This window comes from Stegodyphus dumicola, chromosome 5 (genome assembly GCF_044657685.1).
Source record: "Stegodyphus dumicola isolate Sdum_Otavi_A_Nest chromosome 5, ASM4465768v1".
Classification (NCBI taxonomy): Eukaryota; Metazoa; Arthropoda; class Arachnida; order Araneae; family Eresidae; genus Stegodyphus; species Stegodyphus dumicola.
Genome location: NC_140772.1, coordinates 51,149,089 through 51,168,084, shown reverse-complemented (window position 1 = coordinate 51,168,084; position 18,996 = coordinate 51,149,089). Strand labels below are relative to the sequence as shown.

Sequence of the window (18,996 nt, the reverse complement as noted above, 5' to 3'; positions counted from 1 at the left end):
TGAGAAGTATGCCAAAGAATAAAGTAATACTACACATAATTTCTTTTAATGTAATTTGTAAATAGTACTTGTGCTGAAATTTTAAAAATATATTACCATACTATTTTTCGTTCTGTAAAAATTTGTGTTGCTTCATTTAGACCAAATGTTTAATCGCCCTCCCTCCTCCAGTAAATGTTGTATAGCTTAACCAATGGGAAAATCTGGTCACCTTATGTAAATGCTGATTTAAAAGGGATGGTTTTTAAAGTATTTAGCTAAAATTTGTTTGAAAACATAATTATTTTTAATGAAAGGCCTCCCGTTTTGGGTGCCGTTTGTCCTCATTCCATCTTTTATGCTTTTTTATATACATTTTCTACCTTTTATCATTCATTTCTATACATTTTATTATAAATTTAAAATGTATCTTCATTCGATCTTTAATGTATTTTTATATATGTGATGTATCAGCTTTAGTCGTAGCTTAAATAATCAGACGATAAGTTTAAAAAACAGGATCCATTTATTATTATTCAGGAGAAATAGCAATTACAAAAGTCAGATATCCGGAGTAAATAAAAAGAATTACTAATAACTTTTTGTATGTAGTTTACTGCATTGTTGCATTAAAGAAAAAGCCCCGATATTCCTTTTGCGAGTCTTTTTATAGCCTCTGGAAAGGCGGAGCTTCCAAGAAATGACGTCAGCCTCGTCAGCCAATCCAGTTCGCTTTAAATATCTCGAGAACATTCTATAACTGTACGTGTAGAAAAGGCGGGAAAAACAACTTGATTACGGGGCTATGGATTTAATTCCACGTACTTTCAAATAAGAGAACATCGCCATGAAAAATGAAAAGAACATACAGTTAGAATTTTAAGTGTATTCTTGATTATGGAATTTTATTACATATATATATTTTTATATTTTATCGTTGTACCATTTTTATTCACTTTTTATAAAAAAAACTGATTTTGTATGATTTCTCCTCGTGCGATTGCTCATTGCTTTTTAACTCAGAATTTGTCCTCGTCAATTTTATATTTCTCGTTTAAAAATCATTTTTTTATTATTTGTCCTCATGTGATTATTTCTTGTTTTATAATATAGGATTTGAGCTCGTCATTGTTATGTTTCTATTAAAAAAAATTCATTTTTTATAATTTTTACCCATCGTGGTTATTCAAAATTTTCCCTTGAATTGAAAGTCGAGGCGGTAAATGATCACGAAATTTTAATATTATTAAAAATTGTTAATTTAGACATACCTTTTAGTTTTTTATTTTTATATCGCGTGTACTTATTAGAAAAGCTAGTTTTCTTTATTTCCTTGGACGTGTCTTCGTGCGAATAATCATTAACTACTATACTATCTACTTGAGATTTCGAAAAAACTACTCTCAACCTCCTAAAATGAAGCCTCTGCGTAAAAACTGGGCAACACAGGGTACTTCAACTAGCAAGTGAACAAAAGAATTTTCATACTTCGATACAAATGATTTTTAGTACAATATGTGCATGTTTATAACACTTTCAAATCGCTCCAACATACGAGTACATGGAAATGCCATTTCATGAGAAACGATGGACACAAAAAAAATATGGGGAAAAAATTATTAGAAATATAATGCTGACATCAGTCGCTTGACTCCTTTAGCGGAGACGAGATTGGCTTATTTTAGTAGCTTTTTCCTAGTGATGAGCTATCTTTATGCACTAAAATATGCCACGGGGCTAAATAAAGAAAGTTCATGTGACTTTCTTTATTTAGCCCGTTCTTTATTTAATGGCTTTCATGGCACTGTGAAAATAACAGGGGACTACACTAACGGGAGTCTCAGTATTCAAGACATTAAACAACTGTGCATATTACCAAATGTGTGTATAATGGTAACTCAGGATTATGGACAAATTAATCAAAAATGAGCTCTTTGATAAAGACATCAACTTTAAGCAAGTAAAGTCCACGTCTAACTCGAAATCACGGCTAATTCGAGGGTAGTTGAAAATAGCTCAGGTAAAAGGAATAGTTCACATTATAACGAATACAAAAAATACTGTTAATATTTAAGCAGTTTAGTGTATAGAATAAGTTTATTTCTTTACGTAAATTGAATCAGTACTCAGAATTATCGAAGAATTAAATAAATTATAGAAAGTAGAATAGGATATTCGTGAATTTATATCAGCCAAATAAGAAGAAACTATTGATCGCAGAGGGTATGGTGAAGATACTGTTCTTGGCTGCAAATATTAATCGTTAAGATGAACATTCGCCTATCCGCCAATATTAGAATTCTTGTTCGAAAGTGCTCAAATCAATGTCAAAACGCTGGTGATGAATGAAACTGCGACCCTCCAACAGGCTTGGCACAGGAATCGCCTGCACTCCCATGGCAACAATAACACACAATGAGAAAAAATTCCGTGGTTGTCATTGAAAAGCATCACTTTCGTACAGCTAAGACTTCTGCAGAAAGCTTGCACTTATAAGCATTGTTCCCCGTGAATATTGTTGCGTTCTTTTCTTCCTTCACGTTCGTACGGGGTTTGCAGATTTGGAGTGAATAACGACGACACTTGTTAAGTATCGAAACACACTTTGGTTAGCCAATATTAATCAGGACAGCTCCAAAGTCACGTTTTACAGTCATCGAAGATGTACTATACACTCACTGGAACAATCAGCGACACAGCCTTCAGGTTATCGGGCTATAACGGTGGAGACAGCTTCACTGCAAAGCACCAGAGTACAGCTCCCGACTCTGCTCGTTCGTTCTCGGAACTCCACCTACTCTCGAGACTCTCCCCGCTACAACTCGCGATGCACTCGACGACACACAGAGGACAGCTCCCGATTCTTCGCTTCAGTCGTTCCCGGAGCTCAACACGCTCTCTCGACGATGCACTAACCGCGATACACTAAGAGACTCTTTCGATGCACTCGACGACCCACTCGGCACTCGCTGCCCGGCTGTCAACTCGATCGACTCCGCACGGACTGACTAACTCGAGACACTAACTATCTCGCACTCTCCGCGTAACAGCAGGGCTTATATAGTTTTTGGCTTGTGTTCTAGAACATTCTGGGTTAAACCGGTAAGAATTCGTTCCAGAAGGGTCTCCATCCGTCCATGGCATATCGCCAATTTTGTCGCCAAATGTGGCAACCCTGCCTTCCTTGCCATTTTCTGGCAACCCTAAACCTGCGTTGCGGGGAAGGTATCTTAGCTCGCCTGTACATTTCGTAGCAATATTATTTTCAACTTCGCAGCAAACAGAAAAAAACATTTTCCAACAAAAACAAAGTGAACACACTGCACACATAAACAGAAGAAAAAACATCATTAATAATGAAGAAGCTAGGTTATAGATGGATGCGTGAGATTTTCATATTTCATATCCTAGATTGCTACAGTCGTTCAACGGGCAGTATGCAGAAGAGCATTGTCCTGCAGTAACAGTATACCTGAAGTCGAAAGTCTGTCATTTACTCTTGATTTCAATGCGAAAGTGCTTTTCGAGCAAATCTGCATATGAAATACTGGTCACCGTTACTTCCTTTTTCATGTAATATTCCCAAATAACCTAATTTGCATTCTAGACGAGAGTGATCATGACCTGCCGATAAAATGAGCTTCTCCGCAGAAATAATGCCCCTTTTAACTGTTTCTAAACTTCGTACGCCACTCGTACCCTTGCTGCAAGAAGACACACGAAATCACCATACTATGCTTTCATCCTGCAATGAATTTCAATTCATTTAACAATTTAAGTACTCAAAAAAAGAATCACAGATTATTACTTTAACGCAATTCATGCCGACAATGGGACAGCCATTTTTTCACGGACACTGCTTTCTTCTTCAGTGAAGTAGCATCATATTGCCATCTGTTAATCATTCTCCAAGGCCCAAGATAAATAATATCAATTGTACAACCTTTCGAAATTTTACTGCAGTTGAAAAGTTTTCATTTGAATCACCTTCTTATAAATATATAGGTTATTACTTTGCGATTTAGAGCACATATCTTTTACTTTCAGATCCCCTCTTCATGCCTACAAGACCGAAACGGATAGAGATCAATGACGATGTAAGATGTAAAATTGTCATTATGTTTTTGTATTTTAATGTGATTTTTCAGTAGTTACCTGTTTTTAAAATTTGCTTTGGTATCAAGTTTAAAAAATATTGCACAGTAAAGAACAAGAATAGTCAACAAGTAAGTAAAGCAAACTCATTCTTTTCGAACATACACAAAATTCAGTCTTAAGCTGGTCATAATTTCAATAAAAGTGTTTTTACATTTCAAGAGAATCTGATACTTAATTTCTTTGATAGAAAGAAAAAATATTTTACTATAAATTATTTTGGGTAGAAGGCTTAACTTTTAAATTAGGATTTTATTATATTAGATTGTTTTAATTTTGTTGTTCATATTATTCATTTGAATTTGTGAGATTCTATTATCAATATCAAATTATAAGCACTTTTATCGGTTAAAGCTTACTGAATGCTATACGTGTCTAAAAATGATTCAAATCATATAATATTAAGTCTTGAAAATTTAATACACTTCAAATCTGTCGAGTAGAAAATCCTCTCGAGAAGTTGATGGTAGGAGAAGATGGATACAAAGGCCAGAGATTTCATCCCTTGGGATGTTCTTGATAAAAATTCGGGGGAAAGTTTACGCAGATAACCGTTCTATGTTTTGCCTGTGTTATATAAAATAATTTGTCTTGTGTGTATAAAAATTACAGAGTACAATATAGATTAGGAAAAGGCATGTGATTCATGAAAGCTTCGCTCTGTATTTCCTGGTATATTGCCTCATTTTCCCCTATCTTAAAAATCAGCACTCATAGAGGGCACCAAGAAACACTCATCAAAAACCGCAAACTGGCGCATACAGCGCTGCATATTCATAAGGCATTTAGTGAAAACAAAATGTAGATAAAAACTTGAAACAGAAAAATGTTGCATCTTCTATACATTCTGTACATTCTGCACTTTTTCTACTAAGCACAAGGTAAACAAGAATTTTGAAATAAAAAATGAACACCAACAATTTATGTTGCTCCCCCTTAAGTTCATTTAATCAACTTCTAAATAGAGGTTTCATACAGATTAAAAAAAACTAATTCCTTTTCTGTCAGGATTTTGATCCTTGGGGCAAAGGCTTTGGAAACCCAGCATGGGATAAGAGAGGCAATGTTCAAAGACATAAATTTATTCCTTCAAGTGAAGCTGGAATTCCAGACGATCAGGCTGAAAATGTAAGTAATGATAGCTTTCTATTATCAGAAAAGTCTTCGGTTTGATTTATTTGTGTATATATAAATGAACGATATAACTATAGAATTACTATGCCTTATTATGACTAGAATTACAGAATCAATCTCTTATTATGATCTTCCTTCATATCTATAAATGTGTAAATAAATAGCGCAATTATCAAATTATTATACTAGCAAATAAATTTAGCTAATAACATAGCTTAAAAAATATAGTAATATATAATTGCTTTGAATATGAATTCAGTCCTTTTACACAAATTGTGAAACATAATGCAAAGGAATAATCGTTGAGTCATCGAGTCATCGAGATTCTCATCGAGTCAAGACAGACAGCCAGCTCTAAGAGTAGTTAATATTTCTCAGAAAATAAATAATCTATATGTGCTGCACACCAGCAAAAGCCATTTTTCCAAAGAGAAAAACCACATCCATTTAACAATAAAATTGTCTTAAACTTTTTGTGGGCGTGGTAAAAAGGTTTCATTGTAATCAGATTTCTGCTACAATACTTCTAAGTTTTATGAACGTTTACATCAACATTACTATACGATTAAACTGTTCTTAAATTCATATTCAGTTTCGAATATAGTCAAGTCTGGCAATCTTGTTTCGAATGTTGTTATTCGCAAATAGTTCTTGATTATTTTTAGTTTGGAAAAACTATATCTCCCGGATACAACACTTATTGGAAGAATTAGTAAAATTCTTAGAACAATCCTCAAATTTGGAGCAAAATTCATTTTTGTTATCAATTTCAAAACTTCCAAAGGTGGTAAATCTTCTTCAATACAAAACAGACGACTGACATTTCATCATAAAATTCCAGGCTGTTTATATCCGATTAGTTTTCATCTATTAAATGGTTTCCAGATCTCTGAAATTGGTCATAATTACAGAAGAACTAACATATTTTAATTCACATATAATAATATAGAAACAGAAATAACTGTTGTGATGCTGCAGCTGAGAAAATCTTGTTCTAAAGAACTCATTGCAGTGTCAACCAAGTGGTAAAAGATTTCATTTTTGAATTTTTCCCCCTCCATCGTCTATGGACTCATCCTGATTTTTATAACCAAACTGTCATTTTAGCCGACGCTCTTGATGTCCAGATATTGATTCAAAATTTTCCTCATCTATTTCGGACGCCATTCAGCCAGCATCGTCAAAAATGGCATCAAAGGGATTGTCCGATCTCAAATTCATGAGAAAAAGACTGGGAGCTTTTGAAAAGTTTTATTGCCAATATAATACCGTAATTTTTCCACTACATGAGTTTACTATAGAGAATATGATTTAATACCTAATACCATATCACGATAGAACAATGAAATTTGAATTGCTGTACTTGAGTACGTAGGCCAGATGCTTCATTCTCTTATTGAATGATCTATATCTTTGTTCTCGTAAGTGATGCAAGGTATCAAATATGTGACAGCAGCTTTATAGCATCAAGCATAAAATTCATAAATTACATAAATATTTTTAAAAGAATTTGGGGAAAACATATATAAGAAACACTCAGAACGACCGTCAACCATCAAAACAGCAATGAACAATACTTAAGAAAAATCATAATGCTGATTGATTGTTTCTGACAGGCTGTGAAGAGGTGTCACTTATTCTCCACCTGTTAAAAAATTTCATGTTCCCACAGGGCACTTGCGCAGAACTGCCATGTGCGCAAGTGTCATATCACCAATAATATGACTAGACCCTAAGATGGATATCATCTTGTACTCTGTTAGGTTTCAGTTGTAAGGATTATGTTAATTTTAGTAACAGTTAAATTTTAAGTTCCTTTCCTGTCGATTCTTAACTTCAGGCCAGAAAGTAGTTTTAGAATCACGTCTGAATACATAATGAGGAAGAGCGGTTTTAACTTCGAAGTTCTCCGGTCTTAGGGAGAAAGTTACCAGGCATTCTGTCTGTCCGCGTCTGCCTTTTTAGGCTACTCTCTCGTAAGCTATTATTACGCTCGGCCGTACTTAGGCCCTTGATAACTTCGCAGTCAATTATCGTTAAGGGGCCAATTCGGTTAGAATCTTGATAGTTTCGGCTATATCTCTTTTAGTTTAGATTAGTTTTAGTTTACTTCTTAGCCTCTTAATTTCAAGCCCAAGTGTCGGCTTTTATTGTACACTCCAAGATGGAGTTCTGTTAAATCTTATTTGAATAATAAAGGGTTATTTACCCTTCCATCTTGTTGTTTCTTGTCACACGAACTCAAGCGATTATTCCCTTATCAATTCTTAAGATTCTTCACATTCAACTGTAACTTAGCTTTTACAAAGTGAGGAATCCCACACAGTAAATGTTAGTTTAATTGCTTTCAATTCCTCTTACTTTCTATAAAGTAATAATAAGCAGCTATTGCTATAGCTAATATTTTAGTAATCTAATAATAGGCGATGTGATCATTTGTAGAGAGTTTACAATTATAAAATTTCGATTTTAAATACTGTGCGGTTAATATTCTGATTACGATGATTCTTCAAAATTCTTCTTCGAAAATCTCTCTTTATGAAGATAGAAAAATAATTTTTTTTTCTGTCTTTAAGGGTTTGATCTTGGGATTAAGACGCAACAGAGGGGGCGATGGAGCTCCTCACTTGACGGAAAGTGGACATCCAAGAACAAGACTTCGAAACACCCTCAAAAATATTAAAGCTATGGGTGAGAATTTTGATCTGAAATCCTTGCCGTTTATCTGCTATTTTAACTGTCCATCAATTTTAAAAACAAGTCATTTCTTAACAATATTTCCATTATTGCCTATTCTTTTTCTTTGCATTTTTATACAATAACTATAAAATTATTTATTGCAGCGATCAATTTTGGAGAAATGTTGATGATTTGTTAGATTAATTTTTAATGTCATTTTGCAACTCTGAAGTATTTGAATTTTGTTATCATTCATTTGAATTGAATAAGTATCTTTTGATTTTGGCTTAATTAGTTATATTGTTCTGCGTTTAAAGTGTTTTTCATGTAACTTTTTTGAGTGAATGTAATAGATTTTATATTGCTGAATCCAAATATGGTATTTAAATTTTCCGGTCATCTACCAGTTTCAGATAAGCAAGAAAATAAGCCAAATGAAAACATTGCTTAAAAAATACTGTTTATTTATTCTTCACATAAAAAAGTTTAAATACAGAATTTCAAGAGACCATAGCTATATGCTCCATAATACATAGTGCTGATAGAATAAGTGTTGAAACTGTTATTCTATCATGCTAAACTGACTGGTATCATAACAATAAGTTTATCATATTACGTCAGTCAATACGATAGAATACTATTATTCTATACTGATTTACGGCAGCATTCATAGAGTAACAGAAAGATAACTTCCTTCAATGTTCTGCTTCATCATCGCCTTTTAGCGTCTGAGGAATTGCAAATATTAAACTTCTCTCAAACATTTAAATGGATATAGTTAATTTATGTTCATTATTATTTGTCGCAGATCAATAGCAAATTCTAGCACTAGTCGATTGACAAAATCTGAGACACCTGCACACCACTTAAAAACAAAAATAAAAAAAGGGTGATATAATTCTATATCTCCCATTCTACTGAGCTGATAGACGAAATTCAACTTCCGTTTTTCATATCTTGAAAGTGTGACTTAGAATATGTATTAGATTTATACATAGCGGTTGTTCTAACATATATATTTCGACACAAAATCGAAAATCGGACGCTTTCTGAAATAGCATGCCATTGTTTTCCATATTTCTATTTTACGCCTTAAAAAATGCCTAAATACCAAATTTTGTGAAATTTGAAGAGAAACTTTCGAAAAAATTCGAAACTTTATCTTGGCGCATTATTTCGTTTTTGTCATGAATAATTTACTTAAAGAAATTTTTAATTTATAGTAACCAATTTCAATTTCCTTTTCATTGTACACGAACTTAAAAAAAGTGCATCGTTTATTCTTTCAAATATATTTCTTTATATTATATTGTTTAATCATAGCTGTTATTTTCAGATATTTTTTTTTCCTTTCTAGAATTTCATTATTATTGCTTGAGCTGTATGGTTAAATTATATTTCTTCAAACAATTATTTTAAAATTTCCTGTTTATTCATTCAAAAATGAGTACTTTAAACGTGTTTATTACTATAAACTTTCGAGAATTTGGCTTTATTTATTTAAATTTCTTTTGAAAGAAAACTTTGGGATCCAGACAACGAGGCATTTGAAAACTGCATACATTGAAAGAGAAAAACAGTAAAGCACAGTTAATACTCTTTCAATGAGCTGTCCAGTAAATTACATGAATGAGAAAGACGTATAACCAACATTTCGAAAGAGTGGCATACATCGCTTTACACTTTTATGACTGTGATTTATACAGTTTTATTATCCAACTTTCAGTTTTTTAAAATATTATTCATATTTTAGTCAAAGTATTCATTTCTAAAATTTCAATTTTTTTATTTTAAAAAAATACTCACTTTTTATTTTTAAAAATACTCATATACTTTTTATATTTTTTTTTTCCTTTTTAATGCCTTGCCATTTTTCTTCAGGCATTCTGCAAATATATTTTAAAAAAGTCATCCAACTTTATTTTGTTTGTTGTTTATAACAAATATTTTCGAAACATCTTGATATTTCTGACATTCATATAAGCCTTCCGTTTCAACAGTGTTTACTCAGAATAAAATAGGGAAGCGACTTTTATCAGGGTTCTGAATATCTTTAGAGGCTAAGCATTTTGAAGGCATGAAAAGCAAAGACGGGTTTCATCAATGGGAAAAAATCTTTAGATGATATCCATATACATCCTTGGATAAATTCTTGAATCTTCAACTAATTCGACTGAGACACATTGGTATTCACTATTTATGGCATCATATATGATATGATGATATTCTATGACGTAATATAAATTTACACATTCATTCAGACGAAAAGTAGCCGTTGACTTTCATTTGCGATGATATTTCTTGTATTTTTCTGTTAGCACAAGCCTATTTGCTGGTATATTTGACGTATTTTCGCCTTGAGCACCCAACTTCTTTGTGGATTTTCCCTTAAATTGTTGTTCTTTCTTCTATTTGCCTTCGTTCCTTCTAAATTTATTTCTATTCTTCTTCTACATTTGTTTCCAATGGTGACACAATATTAAGATTTTCAACATTTGTATTTTCATACATTTTTGTATGGTCAAATTCTTTTTAAAATTTCGATTGCATCTTCAGGAAGCCTGATTTTCTCTTCCTAGACGACTTAGCTGTAAGTAAAGTTTAAAGCAGAGACGAAAGGATAAATATTGGAGTGAAAAACGTTTTTACTAAATACAAAGAAATAAAGCATCTTCCAAACTTCTTTTGTCACCAGAAAGCAGCGTTTATTTTATCCTACCGATGACTAGATCTGGATGCAAACGACCTAAATCGTATTATTTCGACAGCTTTTGAGATTAATAATTTCCATATTAAAAAACGCGTTTTTTTGCATAATCTGGAATAGTATGAGGGAAAACTAGCTACTTTAAACATTCTTTGAAAGAGGATTAATGTTCGAAATTCACGTTTCATTTATTTGTACTAAATGCTGGGCTGTAACCAAGCTGTCAAATTCTTTAAGCTTAATTTATATTGTTAAATTTTAATTTGGAACTATGCGCTATGAAATTTGGTTTTGACATTTTTGGATGTTACTTAAAGTGTCCAACTATTTTTGCAAAAATACTTTCCTCATTAAAAAATAAAGATATTGATTTTTGAATTTAATTTTCATATTTTTGTAAATTTATTTACTATAAAAAGAATTTTGAATTTATATATTATCAAAATAAAAGCCTTGCTGTTTGTTTTAATTTATTTTTGTTTTTATGTTCATTAAAGAATACAAAGAATTTAAAATGTCCGATCAATTTTGTGAGCCACTTTATTGATAAATAAATATGCCAAATTATAGTAACATCGAAGAGCTAAAATTTTGAGAGGTAATTTTTCAAAAAATTATTCGTTCGATTTTTACAAAACATGGCACTTTGGCATAATTTAAGGCATAGAATCGAAATACGAGAAAAATTGGTATGTCATTTCTGGAAAAGTCTACTTATAAGTCAAAATATCTATCACAACCAACAAACAAACAAAGCTAAATCAAAACAAACAAATAAATCTAATGCATAAGTTGAGCTTTCGAGACACAAAAACCGTAGACTGAATTTCATCAATCGGCTGAGTAAAACGGGAGATATAAAACTATCCCCCCGCCTTTTTTTGAGTGGGCAATAAATCTTAATCATACTCCGAAGAATTGAATGGAATTTAGAAGCCCAATACAGTTGCCAAAAGTAAACAACCAAAAAGACTCATAAAAATTCATAGCTGCATGCAGGTTAGCGTTCTTTCCATGTATATCTGCATAAGAATAGCTATCTTCTTATAGCAACTTCTAAGAAAAAACTGCAATTTTTACAATGCTGTTCGGGTGACATTATGAAGGACCACGAAATCATGAAGCAGACAAAAGAGAACTTCCTTTGTGACACCTGGAACTCAATCTGTGAGGAAAACTATACGCTTTCTGAGGAATTAACCACTGGTACTGGCTGCTGGCGCGAGTCTTACCTACCTATAACACACAGTTTCTGGCTATGAGAAAGCTGCTTTTTTAGAATAATCTTTTGCATTGTTTTTAGACTAGGGTCAACTTTTCTGTCTTAAATTTAGCTCTTATTGCGCACATCGTCATAGCGAGCATCCAAGTATATTTATATTAATTTGAAACTCAACATTTTAAAACAAAGCAAAACTAATAGGATAAAGGTTAATATCATTATTCTTTAATTTTATACATGCCGCTTTTTTAACGTGTAATGAACTGAATATTCCTTAGCTCATAAATATTTTCTACTAACGCGAAGAAAATACAAAAAGGGCTTTTACGTGAGCTGATTGTGAAAGTATGGAAGAATCAATTAATTGTGCTATATTATGCACTGCAAAACGTCACGTAATAGTTAATGGAACATAAAACGGTGTTTTAGGTCCTTCGAGCTTATAATGACAGTCACTATTGTTCCCTATTCAACAAAAGAAAAAGAAAATAAGCAGTCAAGAAAAATAAGTGCGTTTATTTTGTCATCAAATCCTTTTAACTTGGTTTTTGGCACTGCTTATCTTCTGATTTTAATTTAAGCTTTTATTTAGTTCATTTATGGTGTTTCATTGTGAGTGGAATTTTGTCATCGATTTTTATCCTATTTGCTGATAAGCTATCAAATTCAGATTTTATTCAAGCACTTTTGGTCGATGATAATTCAATGTGATGAAGTGATCTGTTCAAAATTCAGCTTAGATTTTTTTTATTTAATCATTCATAAGAATGTTCAAAATATTTTCCGTCTTAAAACAAAATATTGCTGCTTAGCTTAATTTTAATACTAGCATTTCCTAATTAACTTAAGAACTATTTATAAATTTTAATAAAATGAAATACAGATTTTGATTTCATAAGAAAATAATTTCAAAGTTTGGCGTGCTTTGGGGTCTATCATAGATATATTTAATAAGTCTTTCAAGCAGTTTAAGAGTGATACGTTAACCAAAATTTGCTGGGGTGAATCTACCAGGTAGCTCTTCTTCCTTTTTACAAGCAACATTTATATATTAAATTTGTGAGACCGCTTATCCTTTAAAAATTTGATTTATGTATTGATTTATGTATTGTGTATGATCTCAATAATATGCATTTTCTTACATACATGTACATGGGGTTCTTCGAATGTCATATTTCTAGTTCGAAACATCCTAAAGCAGAACTAAGCTTTGAGGCAATCAGGATATCAGTATCACCTCCTGGCTGCTCACGAAATCTTCGGTCATTTTTCCGTTAAATTTTATTTTTCATAATTGCGCACCGAAGTTTCACTTTATCAGATGTGCATGTCTTTTACTATGGAACTGATTATTTTCTATAAGATTTATTGCACTTCTGTTAATCATATAGTGAATAAACAAACTTCATGAGTCTTACCAACATAATCGACAGAAGATTATTCACTGCATTCGTAACGCTTGCATAATTCCACAGGACTTCTAACAATATGCAACCGTCAACAAAAAAGAAGAAAGATAAGAAAAAGAAAAGAAACAAAAATAATGCTGCTGACATTGTTCTTTGGCTGCCCATTCTTCGCCTTCAATTCATATCGAAATTAATAAAACATATATATATAAAATGATATTGAAACCACTACCCTCTTATTCAAAAAGAGCACAAGAATCATCTCGTTTTGATCTGTTACCTTTTAAAGAAAAGCAATATGCCACTGTAGTTATCTTGTCCATTGAAATTTATCATGGACTCTGTAAAAGCTCTAGGCGGTTTCTCTCCATTCGAGTCCACGTTATTCAATACATTGAGGCTTTCAGATGTTGGAAGTACACACTGTTCAATATTCATGTTAAAGACACCCCATATACATCATTCCTTATGCATAAAGAATGTTAGATAATGACGCTGAAATTCTTGCGCAAAATACACTACTGAATCTGGTTATTCCAGAACTACTCCGTACATTCAGTTGAAGCCTGGTTCACTAAATGACAGCTAATAATAAATGTGGATAAACCACGTTTCTCATAAGTAAAAGAGAAACAGATTTGCTTTTGAATATGCTTTATAAGGTATTTCTCCCGCCTTCCTAGCACTCCTTCGTGGTGTAGTGGTCAGCACACTCGGAGCGTAATCGAGAGATCCGTGGTTCGAGTCACGGTGAAGGCATAGATCATTTTTCATGTCTCCTGCTTCGAAATAACCTATTATCTCTTTAGTGGAACCCAAACTAAAAAAGGGAGTGGTTGATGATTCTCCACCTTTAGGATTTGGCGACTGGGTTCCCTAATCGATTGAATACTACTGTAGACGGCAGCAAATCGTCAGACCATCTCCTGAATTTTTGAAAATCATTTTTAAGGTTTATCTGACTATTTAAAGTCTATACATATTGTAAAGGAAGCTATCATTTCAAAGATAATAAAATCCTTTTACTGAATGCCTGAAAATGCATTGTGATTCACATGTCTTCTCTTATCAACGTCACATAAATTTTCGGAGATTTTTCTCCACACTTTCCACCTGATCCTTTCGTAAAATTTATCACTATATTATAATATAAAAATAATTCAAATGTAAGTAGGCAACTTACTTATCAATGTATAGTGCATTCACCTGACATAAACATAAAATAGTACAAGAGAAACTTTACGGTTATAACAAACATAGTTAATGGCAGAAAATCGAAAAGTTACTCAATAAGGAAATATTAAATTGAATTACAAATCTTAAATCACAAGCAATGACTCAGCTAATTAATTAAGTATATATGAAATATATGAGCTGTTGAATAAATTTTGCTCATTCAGTTAAAGTCCACTAAGATCACTAAACTGAACTGAACTCGTAATTCGCTCTGCCTTTGCTATTTCCATTTCGAAATCAAGTTCTGAAAATATTTCAAATTAATTTAATAATAATGTCACTTATTTAAGCTTCTCTTTCAGTTTCAAGTACATTATGCAAGAAGAGTTAAAAAGCATACAAAATTCATTTCTTAACAATAAAGGATAGTATTAAGGTATTACAGCTACATTATAGCACATATTTAGGAGTAATCCAAACACTGTTTCAAATCCACACTGATGAAATCAAAAGGCTGACTGTTGTTGCACAATAAAATATGAAAATTTGAAGGCATTAATTACACTACGAATTAATCAGATGTGAAATCTAAACTTTCAGACTTGGAAGAACATCGAACTGTCTCATGCTCACTTAACCTTACGAAGAATAGTGGCACAAAATTCAGCGTTCTTGGCTTTTATGCATCATATAATATTAAAAAAGAATTCTCCATGTAAGTAAGAAACATTAAAAAATCTTTTTATTGAATACCCAGAAATGCACATTGATTCTCACATCTTCTCTTACCAACGCCACGTAGTCAACAGACGAGATTCTCACTATAGAGAAGACGAGATTCTCACTATAGAGAAGAGAAGCGCCCTCTAAGGAAATTACAAATTAACTTCCAAGAGATTTTCTCAAACGCCTGTCAGTAATTGGTACAAAACTTGAGCATTCATTGTATTTAGTCCGTTCAATCCGAATGCATATCTTATGATATTACAATTAAGCTTCTTTCTTGATATTTGTCGATGTTCTATGAAAGAATTTCGCCAGGTTTTGTTGTATAAGTAGTGAGAAAAAAGAATTTTACTGAAGAATTAACGTATGCTACTAAACTCTTACTGTTTCCCTTATTATCAAATTCCTCAATAAAAACAAAGCAAGAAAAAAAGAAAAGAAACAATCGATATTTAAGCTAACAATCAGTATTGCCAGTATATACTAAAAAATAAAACCATGTACCAAAAACACGTAAATATACTTGAGAGGATCTTAAGAAAATAAATAAATTGATCCTTATTTCATTTTCTGTATATAACTGTTAAATAACAAAATGCTTTTATGCACTGAAAAATAAATAAACATATCTAAAACAATGTGAGTAATATTGTTATATTAGTAGTGTTAGTAATACATGTTAAGGAAAACTTCAATATTACTCATTTAAAAAATACACAATAAACTTCTTTTAAAACATTCTCTGTTCTTTTTACGAAACAAAGGAAGTATTGCAATCGCAAAAAATTTCGTGTCTCATATTTTAACGAAAATATTCACTTTGACCGCTCTTGAATCGACTTGAAAGATGTTTTAGTTTGGCATCTGTACGTACGGATAGAATAAAGGACCCTTTTTCCCAAAATGGATTCTGAAGAGATTTTTTTATGAAGTTTGTACGTACATATTAATTCATATGTAGCCGCAGAAAGGTTAAAATTTTGTATATGGAATTGCTATAACATGAAGTTGTGCACCTTCCTTTTTGGTTGCGATCGACTGCACGAAACGTATACACTGAAGTGACAAAAGTCATGGGATAGCAATATGCAAATATACAGATGGCAGTAGTATCGCGTAGAAAGTGTATAAATGCGAAGTGCTTTGGCAGGGCTTTTATTTGTGTTCAAGTTATTCATGTGAAGAGGCTTTGACGTGATTATGGCCGCACGACGAGAATTAATAGACTTTGAACGCGGAATGTTAGTTCGAGCTAGACGCATGGGTCATTCCATTTCGGATATCGTTAGGGAATTCAACATTCCGAGATCCACAGTGTCAAGAATGAGTGAGTGAGTGAGTGAGTGCACCGCTATGATGGCTTCCGACCACGGACATGAACCAAACGGAATTATATACCATCACGGCGGGAAAGACTCCAGAGTAACAAGGTTGAATATTATAAACTAATAATAGTTTTTACATATTGTTAACTGCAAGGCACTGAGCGTTATTCTGGTTATCTGCTTTAAGTTCTGAACTTTTGAAACATTATAGTATCATCCACGGTTGTTTCTGCTTAGGCAGTGTTCTGAGATTTTCTCTATTTTTTCAAAGGCTATTCTGTTTTTGAGTGTGTTAGTCGTCCACATTGCCCAGGCACAGTCCGCTGGTTTCTTCAAGTGCCAGGTTCTTGTATGTACACAATGGAAGTAATAATGGTCCGTGTCGCCTTCCTCTCCGCATTCGCAGAAAGGAGTATTCCTAAGTCTGAATCTGTTCAGGTATACTGGGAATGGTTCATGACCTGTCAAGAACTGTGTTAGGCTAGCACAGTGGGTCTTTATTTCCCTGTTAACTTTTGGCAGTAAGCGAAATGTCCTTCGTCCTACCTCTGCCTGCCGAGAGTATCTAATTTCAGGCATAGCATCCCACCATGGACAGCGCAGTTTCCTACCACCTGCACTTAACGACCGAGACCAGCGACGTCTGCTTAGAGTTGTCAGTGTTCACAGACAACCAACACTGCGTCAAATAACCGCAGAAATCAATGTGGGACGTATTAGGGACGTGTCCGATAGGACAGTGCGGCGAAATTTGTCTTCCTTGGGCTATGCCAGCAGAAGACCGACTCGAGTGCCTTTACTAACAGTACGACATCGCCTGCAGCGACTCTCGTGGGCTCGTGAGCATATCGGTTGGTCCCTAAATGAATGGAAAACCGTGGCTTGGTCAGATGAGTCACGATTTCAGTTAGTAAGAGCTGATGGTAGGGTTCGAGTGTGGCGCAGACCCCATGAAGCCATGGACCCAAGTTGTCAACAAGGCACTGTTGAAGCTGGTGGTGGTTCCATAATGGTCTGGGCTGTTTTTACATGGCATGAACTCGGTCCTCTGGTGCAACTGAGCCGATCATTGACTGGAAATGGATACCTTCAGCTACTTGGAGATCACTTACAGCCATTCATGGACTTCACGTACTCGATGGAATTTTTATGGATGACAATGCGCCATGTCACCGGCCCACAATTGTTCGCAATTGGTTAGAAGAATATTCTGGACAATTCCAGCAAATGATCTGGGCACCTAGATCGCCCGACATTAATCCCATCGAACATTTATGGGACATCATCGAGAGGTCAGTTCGTGCCCAAAACCCTGCAGCGTCAACACTTTCACAATTATGGACGTCCATAGAGGCAGCATGGCTCAATATTCCTACAGGAGACTTCCAACGACTTGTTGAGTCCATGCCACGTCGAGTTGCTGCACATCGCCGAGCAAAAGGAGGACCGACAAAATATTAGGTCGGTCCCATGACTTTTGTCACTTCAGTGTATATTAATACCCACTCTATTACCCGGCTCGGTTAGTTCAGTTTTTTCCTCCCTTATATGTTGGTAAATTGTGCATTTTTTGCTTTAAAAGTGATTACATTATGTTGTTTTTATGTTCCAGTTAAGGTTTTTATGGCTTTAGTGAATCTATTTGTAATAGTTGTAGAATTAAATCTTTTAACAAGCAAATTAAAAGTAGCGTTGCTAAGCCTAACGAAGCCGCCATTGGTTTACATTTGAAACTGTTAGTAGAACAGCAAATAAAGTCAATTTCTGCATCAACTTTAGTGTCCTTTAGCCGAGTGGGACCAAAAGTGAACGAAAGTTTTGTGTACCGAAAAATCTGGCCTCCTGCCCACTGGCCGAGTTGCTTGTTATTGAGTGGAAACTCTAATTTTAATTGTAAAAATCTTTTTTAACTGCTTTAAACTGTATTTGGTCTTTTATACTTTTTTTTCCTATTTTATAATTTTTAATAAAGATATTTTGAGGTGGGTTTTTTTTTTTTTTTTTTTTTTTTTTTTTTCCTTTACCACGAAGTGATAATTGAATGAGAATCTAATGAAATTTATATCTCTAATGAAATTCGAGGAAATAAGTTTAAAATGAAACGCAGCAAAAAGTGTGTATAATTTAATAGGCCGTACAAGAAATTCATGTGGTGTTCACATCAGATGTTTTTCGTTTAGGTACTTCGTTATTTTTATTCTGCGCAATTTTCATTTTTTTTTTTTTATTTCTGGTGCTTTAAATCATAAAAGATGAGTGCATCATTATAACTCTGTAAATGCAAAAATAATTTATGCACTGCTTTTCGCGTATCTTTCACGAATCTTTCACGAATCTTTTCACGTGTGGAGTACATTCAATTCGAAAAAATATGCGATAATTCAAAAATGCTTCGAAATTCAAAATTCAGGCTTTGTACACGTTCAGATGCAGGTCTAATTTTATCCAAAAATTGGGGGTCCCAGGAGGCACCGTCTTTTCCCA

General features: G+C 33.4%; 1 protein-coding gene across 6 annotated transcripts in view; it reads left to right on the top strand.

Moving 5' to 3' along the window:
- LOC118180955 (uncharacterized) overlaps positions 1–18,996 on the top strand; it is a 196,124-nt gene that overhangs the window by 131,083 nt on the left and 46,045 nt on the right. For all 6 annotated transcript variants that reach the window (XM_085816646.1, XM_085816644.1, XM_035350038.2 and 3 more), the window contains exons 8-10: positions 4,027–4,076; positions 5,143–5,262; positions 7,845–7,959. In XM_085816646.1, the coding sequence (XP_085672772.1) occupies positions 4,027–4,076; positions 5,143–5,262; positions 7,845–7,959 (285 nt within the window). The remainder of the gene's footprint in view (positions 1–4,026; positions 4,077–5,142; positions 5,263–7,844; positions 7,960–18,996) is intronic.